Source organism: Oncorhynchus mykiss, chromosome 9 (genome assembly GCF_057628025.1).
Source record: "Oncorhynchus mykiss isolate SJ-2025 chromosome 9, ASM5762802v1, whole genome shotgun sequence".
In the NCBI taxonomy this organism is placed as follows: domain Eukaryota; kingdom Metazoa; phylum Chordata; class Actinopteri; order Salmoniformes; family Salmonidae; genus Oncorhynchus; species Oncorhynchus mykiss.
This window is the reverse complement of record NC_143030.1, coordinates 19,856,680-19,872,439: the sequence shown is the minus strand read 5'-3', so window position 1 is coordinate 19,872,439 and position 15,760 is coordinate 19,856,680. Positions and strand designations below refer to the sequence as shown.

General features: G+C 43.8%; 3 protein-coding genes across 5 annotated transcripts; 1 reads left to right on the top strand and 2 right to left on the bottom strand.

The window, feature by feature from the left end:
* Window positions 1-3,338: 3,338 nt before the first annotated feature.
* LOC110531624 (GMP reductase 2) lies at window positions 3,339-14,212 on the bottom strand. 3 transcript variants are annotated; one of them, XM_036987456.2, is made up of 10 exons: window positions 13,850-14,212; window positions 11,878-12,017; window positions 11,115-11,234; window positions 10,809-10,892; window positions 10,520-10,693; window positions 10,201-10,282; window positions 9,959-10,065; window positions 6,811-6,853; window positions 5,564-5,723; window positions 3,339-4,922 (listed from the first exon to the last, which is right to left on the bottom strand). In XM_036987456.2, the coding sequence occupies exons 2-10, from the start codon at window positions 11,962-11,964 to the stop codon at window positions 4,733-4,735; spliced, it is 1,047 nt and encodes a 348-aa protein (XP_036843351.1). In that variant the 5' UTR covers window positions 11,965-12,017; window positions 13,850-14,212; the 3' UTR covers window positions 3,339-4,732. The 3 variants fall into 3 exon arrangements, 2 of the variants coding, with proteins under 2 accessions (XP_036843351.1, XP_036843352.1); XM_036987457.2 differs by lacking the exon at window positions 13,850-14,212 and adding an exon at window positions 13,572-13,731; XR_016483139.1 differs by lacking the exon at window positions 6,811-6,853 and having other exon boundaries at window positions 13,850-13,997.
* LOC149980814 (uncharacterized) lies at window positions 6,864-8,978 on the bottom strand. The gene is made up of 2 exons (XM_090185639.1): window positions 8,886-8,978; window positions 6,864-7,918 (listed from the first exon to the last, which is right to left on the bottom strand). The coding sequence occupies exons 1-2, from the start codon at window positions 8,976-8,978 to the stop codon at window positions 6,917-6,919; spliced, it is 1,095 nt and encodes a 364-aa protein (XP_090041765.1). The 3' UTR covers window positions 6,864-6,916.
* Window positions 14,195-15,665, top strand: LOC110531626 (ubiquitin-like protein NEDD8). Its single transcript, XM_021614927.3, has 4 exons — window positions 14,195-14,404; window positions 14,656-14,703; window positions 14,821-14,903; window positions 15,153-15,665. Exons 1-4 carry the CDS (start codon window positions 14,387-14,389, stop codon window positions 15,271-15,273), a joined length of 270 nt encoding a protein of 89 aa, XP_021470602.2. The 5' UTR covers window positions 14,195-14,386; the 3' UTR covers window positions 15,274-15,665.
* The last annotated feature ends 95 nt before the right edge of the window (window positions 15,666-15,760 follow it).

The following is a 15,760-nucleotide window of genomic DNA, read 5'->3' as shown; positions in this document are numbered from 1 at the left end:
ACAAGTTTATTCTAGGTGTATCTATCTTCCTCGGAAAACTGCAGCTCAACCTGAAACAATACCCCGTCCCATAGAATTAGAAGTATTCTGGGACAAAACCTCCAACCCACCATCCCTGTCCTTCTACAGCAGGGGCAGATATCACCAGAGGACGGAACTGCACAGAATGGAGATCCAGCATCATCAGGGTGACCAGTCTCCCTTTGTCACCCTGGGAACAGGAAGTAGCCCAGTCAGTGCCAGACAGTATAGAGAGTACAGTCAACCAGAGCAGCAGTGGAGGGTACGGTCTCTATGGAGCGAACATTCAGCCAGAGCAGCAGTGGGGGGTGCGGTCTCTATGGAGCGAACATTCAGCCAGAGCAGCAGTGGGGGGTACGGTCTCTATGGAGCGAACATTCAGCCAGAGCAGCAGTGGGGGGTACGGTCTCTATGGAGCGAACATTCAGCCAGAGCAGCAGTAGGGGGTACGGTCTCTATGGAGCGAACATTCAGCCAGAGCAGCAGTAGGGGGTACGGTCTCTATGGAGCGAACATTCAGCCAGAGCAGCAGTGGGGGGTACGGTCTCTATGGAGCGAACATTCAGCCAGAGCAGCAGTAGGGGGTACGGTCTCCATGGAGCGAACATTCAGCCAGAGCAGCAGTGGGGGGTACGGTCTCTATGGAGCGAACATTCAGCCAGAGCAGCAGTAGGGGGTACGGTCTCTATGGAGCGAACATTCAGCCAGAGCAGCAGTGGGGGGTACGGTCTCTATGGAGCGAACATTCAGCCAGAGCAGCAGTAGGGGGTACGGTCTCTATGGAGCGAACATTCAGCCAGAGCAGCAGTGGGGGGTGCGGTCTCTATGGAGCGAACATTCAGCCAGAGCAGCAGTAGGGGGTACGGTCTCCATGGAGCGAACATTCAGCCAGAGCAGCAGTGGGGGGTACGGTCTCTATGGAGCGAACATTCAGCCAGAGCAGCAGTAGGGGGTACGGTCTCTATGGAGCGAACATTCAGCCAGAGCAGCAGTGGGGGGTACGGTCTCTATGGAGCGAACATTCAGCCAGAGCAGCAGTAGGGGGTACGGTCTCTATGGAGCGAACATTCAGCCAGAGCAGCAGTGGGGGGTGCGGTCTCTATGGAGCGAACATTCAGCCAGAGCAGCAGCAGGGGGTACGGTCTCTATGGAGCGAACATTCAGCCAGAGCAGCAGTGGAGGGTACGGTCTCTATGGAGCGAACATTCAGCCAGAGCAGCAGTGGAGGGTACGGTCTCTATGGAGCGAACATTCAGCCAGAGCAGCAGTGGGGGGTACGGTCTCTATGGAGCGAACATTCAGCCAGAGCAGCAGTGGGGGGTGCAGTCTCTATGGAGCGAACATTCAGCCAGAGCAGCAGTGGAGGGTACAGTCTCTATGAAGCGAACATTCAGCCAGAGCAGCAGTGGGGGGTGCAGTCTCTATGGAGCGAACATTCAGCCAGAGCAGCAGTGGGGGGTGCAGTCTCTATGGAGCGAACATTCAGCCAGAGCAGCAGTGGGGGGTGCAGTCTCTATGGAGCGAACATTCAGCCAGAGCAGCAGTGGGGGGTACGTTCTCTATGGAGCGAACATTCAGCCAGAGCAGCAGTAGGGGGTACGGTCTCTATGGAGCGAACATTCAGCCAGAGCAGCAGTGGGGGGTACGGTCTCTATGGAGCGAACATTCAGCCAGAGCAGCAGTGGGGGGTACGGTCTCTATGGAGCGAACATTCAGCCAGAGCAGCAGTGGGGGGTACGGTCTCTATGGAGCGAACATTCAGCCAGAGCAGCAGTAGGGGGTACGGTCTCTATGGAGCGAACATTCAGCCAGAGCAGCAGTGGGGGGTACGGTCTCTATGGAGCGAACATTCAGCCAGAGCAGCAGTGGGGGGTACGGTCTCTATGGAGCGAACATTCAGCCAGAGCAGCAGTAGGGGGTACGGTCTCTATGGAGCGAACATTCAGCCAGAGCAGCAGTAGGGGGTACGGTCTCTATGGAGAGAACATTCAGCCAGAGCAGCAGTAGGGGGTACGGTCTCTATGGAGCGAACATTCAGCCAGAGCAGCAGTGGGGGGTACGGTCTCTATGGAGCGAACATTCAGCCAGAGCAGCAGTAGGGGGTACGGTCTCTATGGAGCGAACATTCAGCCAGAGCAGCAGTGGGGGGTACGTTCTCTATGGAGCGAACATTCAGCCAGAGCAGCAGTGGAGGGTACGGTCTCTATGGAGCGAACATTCAGCCAGAGCAGCAGTGGGGGTGCCCATGTGGAGCGGTCCATGATCAACCCAAGACCCAGCAGGCACAGTCTTACAGGGTCCCATGTTCACATGTAAGAGGGTTATCGGTACGTCGTATATGGGGGTGTTCTGTGAGCTGGTGTAATGTCTACAGTCTTAGAAAAAAGAACCCTTCGAAGAACCATTTTTGGTTTGAATCCTGGCTAGTGTTAAAAAATAATTGTGGACACATCTAATTGTGGACATATATCAACATGAGCCTCTCCTCCCGGCTCGTGTTGTGGACATACACGTGTTTTTTTTTATGCCTAAGTATCACTCATCTTATGTTTTTACATTTGGCACACATTCATTAAGTCAGGTTGCATACATCAATATATATATTCAATACAGATATTCAAAATACATATGAATTTACACATTATTACATTACATCACCTGCAATTTCCTTGGCGCTGTTCACACGGGCTGTGGAAAGTTCTAGTGAAAAGATGTCAAGGAAATGTAGTAGACGTTGAGTTATTCAGAGCTTATGTGGAGGCTTCCATCTGGTAACTAACATTATTTTTGCTGCAGTCAGTCCAGACAATCACACTGGTTTCTGGTGTACTATGATAGTCAGTGAAGAATTATTTTTTCGTAATAAGATATTCGGGAGACATGGGATGGTGGCCCAACTATGTTCGTTACAGAGATGGCAACTTGTGACCACAAAGTTTTCACATTCGGGCATCCCCACATTATGTGCATATTCCAATGCTGTTGTGCTGTGATTTGGACTCACAGTGGCTGGATTTGGGTTTAACATGCAAGGCAGGACTTTGTCTCCCCCTGCTGGTCAAGTTACCTAACTATCATAATGTTGTCCCACTGTTCCAAGAACTTTCATGTAAATAGTCAGTTGACTGAATGTTAATGCTGATGTTTCTGTCCAGTTATATAAAAAAAATGTCTAGCTTACAAAATCTAAATACATTGGGATTCATGACATAAGCTGGTAGTGCAATTGATATATGTACTGTATATTGTATAAATGTGTGGATCTTTAATTGTCATGTTGAGATTCAATGTTAAAATGAACAAATAAACGACACAAATCATAAGGAATGCTCTTTATTGGTCAGAAGTGAGAAGACTGAAGAAAAGTGGCATAAAACCTGCATAACACGTTTGACTAAAACCAGATACATATCAAATGGAATTATCTTCCAAAACACAGTGAAGTTAAGTAAATATACCGCCATATGGAAAACTAGTCAGTTACAAGTACAGAATAATGCATAGACAGAAACAACATTTTCAAAGTAACAGTACAATCATGTGAAATGTTGATTGCATGGACATTTTAGTCTCTGACTATATAAAATATTGAGAAATTGGGGAACTCAACATGTAGGTCAAGGTAACACTCAAAGCTGTCCTGTCTCCCTCAGCCTACTTTAGCCTACTTTAAGAACATACTTTGAACACATTCTGTATTCCACCAGTTTCCCCTCAACATACTGGGTGTAATTTGACTGACTTGAGTTTATACTGTAGCTGTACAGTACATGAAACAGTTTGTCAGTAGATTCACTCTATATCTTTTCCCTCGTCGCTTTAATATTTGGTCCCCATGAGAACAACCTATGGGGGAAAAAGACTGGAATACGATATCATCTAACACTTTTGCAAATCATTCAAGGTCAATATATATTTATTTAAGTGAGTTTGAAAAGGATTAAGTTAAATAACCAGAAATATCTTAACATAAAAATCTTCAATATTGGTAATTACAAGGAATATTTTCATCTATTGAATATATCTAAAATAATAAAATCTATGTTTTTGGAATAAACTTTACCTGTACTCTTGATATAGTAAATACTTCATAAAGTGAAATACTCTACATCCATTGTTTTGCATATGGCTTTCATATAGCATGGCGGTGACGTGCATAGAAGTGTTAGGAGAAAGAGGGGACGTAGAGAGAGAGAAAGAGAGAGAGATTCTAGGACTTGGTAGATAATAATGGACAGAGAGAGGAAGCCTGCACTCAAGGCCTGCAGAGCTGAATGGGAATGATTGAGCAAGATGACACAAAAAAATACACCCCGAAGTAACACAACAATCCTCGGCTCACTTATTATCAAAGAAATGTCCATTTCTGGTAATTTACAGGGAAAAAAGCCAAATATGTCTAAAATATCAAACCTTAGATAAACATCTTAGATAAGGGATTGTTTTGATAGTGTCACCTAAAAAGGTTTTGATTTGGCAACCGAACACTTATCCAAGGTTTACGTTTCTCAAATGACAGATTCTTACTATCAATGGTTACAATATTGTCTGTTTCTGTGTGTGTATGTTTCTTTGTGTGTGTGTGTGTGTGTGTGTGTGTGTGTGTGTGTGTGTGTGTGCAGTATGTGTAATAGCATCCATGTGACAGGGGCAGGCAGCAAACAAACCCCCCCCCGACCCTGTTACGCCCAGGAACCAGCCTGGACCTCGCCTAGTTATCGTTCCCAAAGACGGTGTTGAGCTGCTGGGTGACCCTGATGAAGGTGGTCCTGCGGCTGAGCTCCTTGAGCTTCCCTGCACCCACGTAGGTGCAGGTGGAGCGGACCCCACCCAGGACGTCGCGTATGGTTACGTCCACGGGACCCTTGTAGACCACCTCCACCGTCTTCCCCTCAGATGCCCTGGGAGAAGAAGAGGGAACGTTTTAGTGAACTCTTAAGCCTAATGTATGTATACGACGAGTTAGGAATTGTGGGGATGCACACGTCTACATATTTCTTCTACCCAACGCAATTTTGCGTAGCTACTTTTAGTTCCATGAGTACGTACGTGGTATATAGACTAGTATTGATGCTTCAAGTTTGACTAATATTCTTTTTATTAGAGAATGCCAAGAGTGTGCAAAGCTGTCATCTAGGCAAAGGGTGGCTACTTTGAAGAATCAAAAATATATTGTGATTTGTTTAACACTTGTTTGGTTACTACATGATTCCATGTGTTATTTCATAGTTTTTAATGTCTTCAATATTATTCTACAAGGTAGAAAATAGTAAAAATAAAGAAAAACCCTGGAATGAGTAGGTGTTGTAAAACTTTTGACTGGTACTGTGTGTACAGGATACACATGGTATACACCATCTAACCAAATGCTTACTTGCAGGGTCCTTCTTACCAATACAACAATAAGAAATAAGAAAAGATAAGAAAACAAACATAAAGTAAATGTCTCAGTAGAATAGAACAAACACTTTAGCATAAGTAAAATACAGGAAGGCACAATGTATAGTCCAATATTGAGTAACATCTCAGTAACATCTCTGACCTGTACTCGGCCACGCCCCCGGCGTGTCTCTTCATGGCCGTGTCGGAGCTCATGCCGTAGAACAGCTTGTACTTCTTCCCGTTCTTCTCGATGACCTCGCCCCCGCTCTCTGAGTGGCCGGCCAGCATTCCACCCAGCATCACAAAGTCCGCCCCCGCGCCTGTCAGTCACACACAACCACAGCTGAGAAAACCCAGTCAGACACATTCCCTTGGGACCATCACACGACGTCCTAAGAACCCAGCTGGGGTCGGACAATCCTGGGAACTAGACAAAACCTCCACGGGACCATGACACAACATCCTGACAACTTTAGGCGACCATTTTAAAACGCCCCGGTGACATCCTAATGACTCATTATTGATAGCAGGGTTGTCAGAACCTGGCTATGGGCTGCAGGGGGGAAAGTGTGAGGTTAGCGTGAGACAACAAATGCACTTTTCTATATTCAAGGAGAGAAAGAGACAAAGAGCTAGACTGTTGTTTTACTATTAAACTCAATACTATCATTGTTTAACATTTCGTAAAGCAGTTAGTGTTTCATAACCAGGCAAAGCTAAATAGTAGGCTAGTGACTGGCGCTTATGGAGAAGTAAGAGAGTCGCTGATGCGATGTCTAGCAGAGCCTGCCTGCTTGTCTGCCCACACTCATCGCTTGCTCCCCCGCAGCTCACCAGCTGATGTAGGTTGTGTGTGGCGCTTCCTTCCCACTGTTAGAGAACGGAACCCTTGCTGCTCTGTGCACCCAGTGCTGCTAATATTCTACTTATCATAGTAGCTTATCCAGCCCAAAGTGCAAATACAAGGCACTAGAAGCCAAGTCTGAGTCATAAATGGTTGAGTCCAAGTCCGAGTCACCAGTGGTTGAGTCCAAGTCTGAGTCACCAGTGGTTGAGTCCAAGTCTGAGTCACCAGTGGTTGAGTCCAAGTCCGAGTCACCAGTGGTTGAGCCCAAGTCCGAGTCACCAGTGGTTGAGCCCAAGTCCGAGTCACCAGTGGTTGAGTCCAAGTCTGAGTCACCAGTGGTTGAGTCCAAGTCTGAGTCACCAGTGGTTGAGCCCAAGTCCGAGTCACCAGTGGTTGAGTCCAAGTCCAGTCACTAGCCCTGAAAATGTGTTGTAGTACTTGAGTCCGAGTCCTGGACCTGAGTACTACAACACTGGCTGTAGAGTCTCTGTAGTCTGATTCAAGTAAGCACTGTATGCTCTGTGAGTTGAAATGTTACATTCTACTGCTATAAAACTCACCAAAAGCCTTGGAGACGTCACCTGGGCAAGTGCACCCACCATCCTTTATGAGAGAGAAAGAAGAGGGAAGAATAAGATACTATGGGTCTTCAGGTGAAGTCTTTATCTATTCAACCATCTTGGTATGTATATCACGGTGTTGAGCCAAAGACAGCCAAAGACTGTTGATCCAAAGACAGCCAGAGACTGTTGAGCCAAAGACAGCCAAAGACTTCTGAGCCAAAGACAGCAAAATACTTTTGAGCCAAAGACAGCAAAAGACTGTTGATCCAAAGACAGCCAGAGACTGTTGAGCCAAAGGCAGCCAGAGACTGTTGAGCCAAAGACAGCCAAAGACTTTTGAGCCAAAGATAGCAAAGACTTTTGAGCCAAAGACAGCTAAATACTTTTGAGCCAAAGACAGCCAAAGACTGTTGAGCCAAAGACAGCCAGAGACTGTTGAGCCAAAGACAGCAAAAGACTGTTGAGCCAAAGACTGTTGAGCCAAAGACAGCCAAAGACTGTTGAGCCAAAGACAGCAAAATACTGTTGAGCCAAAGACAGCCAAAGACTGTTGAGCCAAAGACAGCCAAAGACTGTTGAGCCAAAGACAGCAAAAGACCTTTGAGCCAAAGACTTTTGAGCCAAAGATAGCCAAAGACTGTTGAGCCAGAGACAGCCAAAGACTGTTGAGCCAGAGACTGTTGAGCCAAAGACAGCCAAAGACTGTTGAGCCAGAGACTGTTGAGCCAAAGACTGTTGAGCCAAAGACAGCCAAAGACGTTTGAGCCAAAGACAGCAAAAGACTGTTGAGCCAAAGACTGTTGAGCCAAAGACAGCCAGAGACTGTTGAGCCAAAGACAGCCAGAGACTGTTGAGCCAAAGACAGCAAAAGACTGTTGAGCCAAAGACTGTTGAGCCAAAGACAGCCAGAGACTATTGAGCCAAAGACAGCCAGAGACTGTTGAGCCAAAGACAGCCAAAGACTGTTGAGCCAAAGACTGTTGAGCCAAAGACAGCCAGAGACTGTTGAGCCAAAGACAGCATAAGACTGTTGAGCCAAAGACAGCCAGAGACGGTTGAGCCAAAGATAGCCAAAGACTGTTGAGCCAAAAGGATGTAAGTGTAACTAGGGATGCACAATATGTTGGTGAACATATTGGAATCGGACAATATTAGCTATCGGCATCGGCCCGATGTCTAGTTTAACGCTGATGTGCAAAACCAATGTCAAAGCTGACGTGCATACCTAATATAATGTAGGTAGATGATGTGCATACCTAATATAACGTAGGTAGATGACGTGCATACCTAATATAATGTAGGTAGATGACGTGCATACCTAATATAATGTAGGTAGATGATGTGCATACCTAATATAATGTAGGTAGATGACGTGTATACCTAATATAATGTAGGTAGATGACGTGCATACCTAATATAATGTAGGTAGATGACGTGTATACCTAATATAATGTAGGTAGATGACGTGTATACCTAATATAATGTAGGTAGATGATGTGCATACCTAATATAATGTAGGTAGATGACGTGTATACCTAATATAATGTAGGTAGATGATGTGCATACCTAATATAATGTAGGTAGATGACGTGTATACCTAATATAATGTAGGTAGATGACGTGTATACCTAATATAATGTAGGTAGATGATGTGCATACCTAATATAATGTAGGTAGATGATGTGCATGCCTAATATAATGTAGGTAGATGATGTGCATACCTATATAAACGAAGGTAGATGATGTGCATACCTAATATAATGTAGGTAGATGATGTGCATACCTAATATAATGTAGGTAGATGATGTGCATACCTATATAAACGAAGGTAGATGATGTGCATACCTAATATAATGTAGGTAGATGATGTAATGACGCCACGAAAAATACAGTGCTACACAGAACAAAAGCAGAAAAATACTGAGTGCACACTTCTAACAACTAAACAAGTTCAAGTCGAGCAGTCATTTGAAAGAGTAAGAACATTTCAGTGAGACAACTCAAAGGCAAAATTTATTAACGCCAAGATAATGGAATTCATTATGCTACTTGCTATTGGCGTCACGACTGACATTTGGACCAGCGATGTCAGCCCCATGAGAATGTTGAGTCTGACAGCACATTGGGTCGACGAGGATTTGGTACTGAGGAAAGCCGTATTGCATGCTCAAAAATGTGTTGGTTCTCATACTGCTGCCGCCATTTGAATGGCATTTGAGAACATGAACACACTCCTAGCGCCATTCGAACCACTAACTCAAGAAATAAGCTCATCAACAGCGTCTGCAACAGACGTGATACCCTCTGTCATGGCATTGAAACGCTCAACATAACTGCAGACAGACCGTGGGGTTAAAACTTACAAAAGTACTGGAGGCTGTGAACAAGTGATTCAGTGGCCTTCTCTCTGAGCCTCTTTACTGTGTCACCACCATGCTCCATGCTAGGTACAAGGACCGCTACTTCAAGGCAGACAAGAAACAGGGTTTATGTGAAATGTTACATACACAGCTGGACAAGATGGAAACGGACACAGTGACAGTGCCCCCCCGAGGAAGAGGCCACGGACAGACAGAGCTGAAACTTCACTGGTTGACATGTTTGATGAAATCCTGGTTGAGAATGAAACGACTGAACAAATGAACAACAAATCAGCACAGCAAGTAAGTGAAAGAAATAGGTTTTGATGATGTTTTCCTGGTAATGGGGACATTCATAAATGCCAACAAAATAACTTTTTGGTCAGTGTGGTGTGGTGTGTAACCTTTATTTAACTAGGCAAGTCAGTTAAGAACAAATTATTATTTACAATGACGGCCTACCCCGGCCAAACCCGGACAACGCTGGGCCAATTGTGCGCTGCCCTACGGGACTCCCAATCACGCCCGGATGTGATACAGCCTGGATTCAAACCAGGGACTGTAGTGACACCTTTTGCACTGAGATGCAGTGCCTTAGACCGCTGCATCCATGTGTGTGTGTTAACTATTTAACTGTACTAGAACGCTTAAAAGGCTGCTAAAATTGAAAATAACGCTATCGGGTTTTTTGGCAAGGAAAATATTGGATTTCAGACCAAAATGTCATATCGGTGCATCACTATGTATAAAATAACAATACATGTATAATAACAATGGAGGCTTACAGAGATGATGTGTCCTCCCAGGCCGTGGGCTGCGTCTGCACACTCGATCACAGCGCTCAGCTGGGGATAGCCCACCCCGGTCTTCTTACGGGTGGTGCACACAGACCCTACACACAGACAGTTAGGAGGTTATGAGTATGACCACACTAAGACCCCAGTTCAATCAATTGCAGAAGAGGTATGAGGAATGACGATCCAGCAAAACCGCAATGTGCCAGAGTCACCCGGGTGAAAACTATCACCTGGTCCGATGCCCACTTTGATGATGTCAGCGCCGGCGAGGATCAGCTCCTCCACCATCTCCCCGGTAACCACATTCCCTGCCTGTGGCAAAGACAACACAGTCACTTTCAGTGTCTTAGATGGTGCACTAGTATAATGCACTACTTTTGACTAGAGTCTTATATGGGCTCAATTGACACCCTGAGTGCACTACTTTGACAAGAGCCCTCAGGAATAGTGATTTGAAATGTATGAACTGTATAAATACTGCAGGCATAATCACATGCTCATAATCACAAGTTTGCACACTATAAAATAGAGCATAGAGGAGTCACTGACCATGATGGTGTGTGTCGGGTACTTCTGACGCACGTCTTTGACAAAGTGGACAAAGTGCTCTGAGTAGCCATTGGCCACATCCACACAGATGTACTGCAGCTGAGGCACAGCGGCTAGGATCTCACCCAGTCTGTCAAAGTCCCCTTCACCTGTCCCTGTGCTGACTGCCACACTCTGAGAGGGAGAACGAGAGCCAGATAAACACATCATGAAAAGTTTGGCAAAGTAAGTTTCTTGTCTTATTGGGTACTATGTAAATTATATCCCAGACAGCATTGCTTTAATGTACCTGTACACATTCTTGATTCTTTGTTGCAAACTCCTTCCAGTCATCGACTGAATAGTGTTTGTGAATGGCAGTGAAGAGAGTGAACTGGGGGGAGAAAGAGAAATGTGTTTGTTAAACACCTTTAAGTGCATAACATCTATGGGAACAGAGACATCTAATAAACATAGATTTGGGCTCCACTTTCTCTGTGAGCCAGAAGGGGATATTTGAGTTGTTTAGTATTAGAAAGTACGAGTGAGGATGGTGAATTCTGATTTAAGCTATTTTGTTGTTTTTGCTTGTTGCCGTTTATAACACCATATGTACCTTGGATAACGCCAGGGCCATCTCGAAGGTGCCGACGGTGTCCATGTTGGCTGCAACTATGGGGATCCCTCTGTAGCTTCCCTTGGAGTTCCTGAAGGTGTAACTTCTCATCAGGTCCACCTGGGGGAGAAGGAAAAACAGACTTAGACAGAGACAAACAGAGAGACAGACAGATAGAGAGTGACAGACAGAGAGAGACAGACAGACAGACGGAGAAAGACAGATAGAGAGAGACAGAGAGAGAGAGAGACAGACAGAGAGAGAAAGACAGATATAGAGAGAGAGACAGAGAGAGACAGACAGATAGAGAGAGACAGACAGACAGACGGAGAAAGACAGATAGAGAGAGACAGAGAGAGAGAGAGACAGACAGAGAGAGAAAGACAGATATAGAGAGAGAGACAGAGAGAGAGACAGACAGATAGAGACAGACACAGAGAGAAAGACAGATAGAGACAGAGAGACAGACAAGAGACAGAGAGAGACAGACAGATAGAGACAGAGAGACGGACAGAAATAGACAGACAGAGAGAGAGACAGACAGAGACAGAGAGAGATAGACAGATAGAGACAGACAGACAGGGAGACAGACAGATAGAGACACAGACAGACAGGTGGAAGGTAGAGAAAAAGGCACCAACATTGAAGAGTGATATACTGTGTTTGGAAAATGACACTACTGGTACAAACTGGTCATTGAATAGAATAGAACAATACTGTAGACAAATTAGTACATTACTGGAAAAAGGAAGGAGTTATGCACCTCACTACGGGACTTGAGTGTGCTACGTTTCGGACGGAGGAGCACATCCTTGAAGTCCAACTTGATGTCATTCTCAATGCGAGGCATTTCTACTTCTGGTTATTGGTGGTAGGAACACGTTATATATTCTTCTGATCGTTCTGCAATGGGGTCGACAAAACGAACAACAGTATAGAACGTGCGCAATAGCACAGAACAGGCTGATTCACTTTAACCCACACACAAAAACAAACAATCAAACACACACACACACACGTAACAGAAAAACTTTAGACCGTCCCCTCGCCCATACCCGGGCACGAACCAGGGAACCTCTGCACACATCAACAACAGTCACCCACGAAGCATCGTTACCCATCGCTCCACAAAAGCTGCGGCCCTTGCAGAGCAAGGGGAACTATTTTTTGTATATTTTTTTTTTATTTTTTTTTTTTATTAATTTCAAATCAATACATAAATCACATGAGGGAACACAAGCATACATAGATTACAAACAATAGACAATCGAGCTAGGGGGTACAATATCACATTACATTACACAAGGACCTTAAGGGACATGCATATACTTACAATTCTAACAGCTTTTTTGTTAGTAGAGCATTTAACCGTCTTAAAATACAGTTCCATTTATTTTTGTAGGGTACGAAAATGTGGTTTTCTGTTTGTAAATTTACATTTGTGTATATGAAATTTAGCCAAAAGAATAATGAAATTAATTACATAAAAATGATTCCGCTTATTTCTATTGTATGTAAAGAATCCAAACAGTACATCTCTCCACAATAGTGTAAAATCTTCATAAATGTGTTCAATTATAAACCTACTGATGTCTTGCCACAGTTTTCTTACATGAACACAATGCCAAAAAAGATGCACAACTGTTTCTGGGTGGTCATTACAAAAGGAGCAATTTGAGTTGATGTTTTCCTTAAACTTCTTCATATAGTGGTTGGCAGGATAATATTTATGAATAATTTTAAAGGAAACTTCCTTAATTTTGTTAACAAGTAGGTATGTGTGTGGCAACATCCAAACTTTTTTCCAACAGATATTATCAATAAATCCATTCCAATAAGGCATGACATAAGGTATACAACATCCTGCTGAAACAAGGTTCGTATCGCTCTGTTGTTGAATGGACCAAAAGAGAAACAAATCTTTCCTACTGATGAGTCAACAGGGTCAACAGAAGGTAGGTTCTGAGGGTCAGGTCTTGACATGTTCCTGAATAACATAGCAACACCTGAGGGAATGGCATCTAAAACAATTGCAAAATCTTTAGGTGTTACAGGGACCTTGTAAAGTGATACGAATTATTTATAACTGAGAGCAAGGGGAACTACTACTTCAAGGTCTCAGAGCAAGTGACGTCACCAATTGAAACGCTATTTAGTGCGCACCGCTAACTAAGCTAGCCGTTTCACATCCGTTACACACACACGCACACACGAGGGCGATCATGTGATAGACGCTAGAGATAGTGAACAATGAGCGCCTTACAAATAGGACACAGAAAACATTAGAGTAAGCAAGGTTCCATGTGGGTCTGTTCACTCATAAAAATGGTAGTACACGGGGACTGTTCAAAGTTCCATGAGGGTTCCTTGTGGGCCTGTTTACTGTCGCGACAGTAGTGCGAGGAAAAATACCCCCTTTTAAATATTGCATAACTAAGATACACTTAAGATACTTACAATATCCAAATCGGTAATAATGTAATAGTAATACATGAATTACAGATCATTTAGCTAAAGCTGCTCATATAAGGCCTAATAAACTAGCTACTCGAAAGATCTAGTCAATATGGGCTATCATGCTGTCACTGCCTCCATGGTCCAGTCAAAATGCAAGGTTGGCAAATATTTCATTAAAACCGTCAAAAGAGGTTAAAGACCCTAGATCTGTACGTACGGTTAGATGTAGGTATATCAATCATATTTATTCTCTACGAAATGAGGAACAAACTACTTACCTTTATGAAATGTATGATGAATATTTCTTATTTCAGCAGAAAGCTTCCGTCACAAATGCGAGGCAGGAATGTTTAAGAGGGCGGGTCTTTACTGTAAAGCTATTCTTGGAGTTCTATAATTCGGGTATCTGTGCCTTTTCTGTACAGTGGGGGTTGAGAAAAGACTACAAATAAAGACTTTACGTCACTCCTTCGTCGTAGAGTCTACTATATTGTAGTTTTTTACCACTAGTAATGGGGCTACCTCTAGAGATTTCTCGAACACTAAAATATGTAAATAAACATATTTTATCTAATAAAAAAATGTTGATGGAGAAAACATATCCTCGAAGTACCAACGCACATAGCGGAACCTATTATTGTGAGCAACGTGAATAGTGGGACCTATCTTTGAGAAACACAGGACATTTTCGCAACCGAAAATTGGTGTAGAAATTTGCTTATGTTGTGAACTGGAAACCAAATTTAGCAGCTATTACACAGATACCATATCAGTTATAATATCATTAATGTGTTTAGAAAACAAAATAAGTCAAAATGTTGATTAAAGTCAAGGTAAGAGAACGTCAGACACGGATATTCAGCCACTAGCAAATTAGCTAGTTTTTGCTTTTAATTCAGCTGCTCAGTGCATACAATCAGTAGCAAGCTAGCTACCTACATGGGTCCATAAAATAAGAATCGAATAACCTGACATTTTACATGGCTACATAGATCATAAGTAACTGTCTTATGCTGGTTATGAGTGGTCAAATAATAGATAATCCTGAACATGATTAAGTATTTTCTAAATGTCTTTCTCTCAGACCCTCACAGGGAAGGAAATTGAGATTGACATAGAGCCCACAGACAAGGTATGTATGTATGTACTTTTTCCAGTATTCCCTTTGTTCCTGATGTGTGTGTTTGTGTGTGTACACCATGCACTGATATTATGTATTCATTGTGTGTATTCTGTTTGTCTCTTTCAGGTGGAGCGGATCAAGGAGCGAGTGGAGGAGAAAGAGGGGATCCCTCCTCAACAGCAGAGGTTGATCTACAGCGGGAAACAGATGTAAGCCACAGAGGCAATATCTTGGAATTAATCATGAGGAAAATTTAAAAAAGCTTATATGTTTCGGAAATCCCAGTCCTAGGGCAACAGCACTGGAACATTGTTAATGTGGGAGGCAGCCCATTTGCCTTAGGTATACTACACCTCTACAGACATACTTTAGTCAGTGGTCAGATAACAACAGACATGAAAATGATATTGTCCCATTCTTCCTAATATCTCCCTTTTCCCGCTGTGTCTTTCCCCCAGGAATGATGAAAAGACAGCGGCAGACTACAAGATCCAGGGAGGTTCTGTACTACATCTGGTCCTGGCACTGAGAGGAGGGGAGGTCCTCCACTGTCCCACGAGCCTTCTGCTCACCTTGTAACCACCACGCTTGCCTTAGCCCCGGTTAGACGTTGCCCTTAGGCACAGATCTAGGATCAGCTTAACCCTCCTCAAATCCAAACCGTAATCGTTATGGGCGACAAATGCAAAATGGACCTTGGATCAGTGATTGTGGGCAACTTCAGCTTTATCCCCTTGGAACCGGCCAATGTAGACCTTCTCTGAGACATATTACAACTGTAACGAGGTGTTGTCCTTTTGTGTTGGGAGGATCGCCATGTCAGCACTCTCTCTTGTCCCTTCCTCGTTTGAGAGCATCAAACTGATGCAGATGTTACGTTTACAATGCGTGAAAGTGTGAGAAAGTATTATTCTGTAGAGATAGATTCATGTAATGGTTTAGTTTGTCATTAAAACATCAGTTATCCGCGATGGATGTTGCATTGTCATTAATGATGTGTTTAATGTTATGGGATTCAAACACCACACCAGTCAACAACATTTATTTTACCCTAGTATAATAATCT

Excerpts from the sequence above, each read along its gene's own strand:
- LOC149980814 (XM_090185639.1), bottom strand. The coding sequence starts at position 8,978 with ATGCAATACGGCTTTCCTCAGTACCAAATCCTCGTCGACCCAATGTGC. Across the intron at positions 7,919-8,885 it reads CTGACATCGCTGGTCCAAAT|TTACACTTACATCCTTTTGG; the intron begins GTCAGTCGTGAC and ends GTGCATCCCTAG.
- LOC110531624 (XM_036987456.2), bottom strand. The coding sequence starts at position 11,964 with ATGCCTCGCATTGAGAATGACATCAAGTTGGACTTCAAGGATGTGCTC. Across the intron at positions 10,694-10,808 it reads AGAATCAAGAATGTGTACAG|AGTGTGGCAGTCAGCACAGG; the intron begins GTACATTAAAGC and ends TCTCCCTCTCAG. Across the intron at positions 6,854-9,958 it reads TGGGAGGACACATCATCTCT|GATGGTGGGTGCACTTGCCC; the intron begins GTAAGCCTCCAT and ends TCTCTCATAAAG.
- LOC110531626 (XM_021614927.3), top strand. Across the intron at positions 14,704-14,820 it reads ACATAGAGCCCACAGACAAG|GTGGAGCGGATCAAGGAGCG; the intron begins GTATGTATGTAT and ends TGTCTCTTTCAG. Across the intron at positions 14,904-15,152 it reads ATCTACAGCGGGAAACAGAT|GAATGATGAAAAGACAGCGG; the intron begins GTAAGCCACAGA and ends TCTTTCCCCCAG.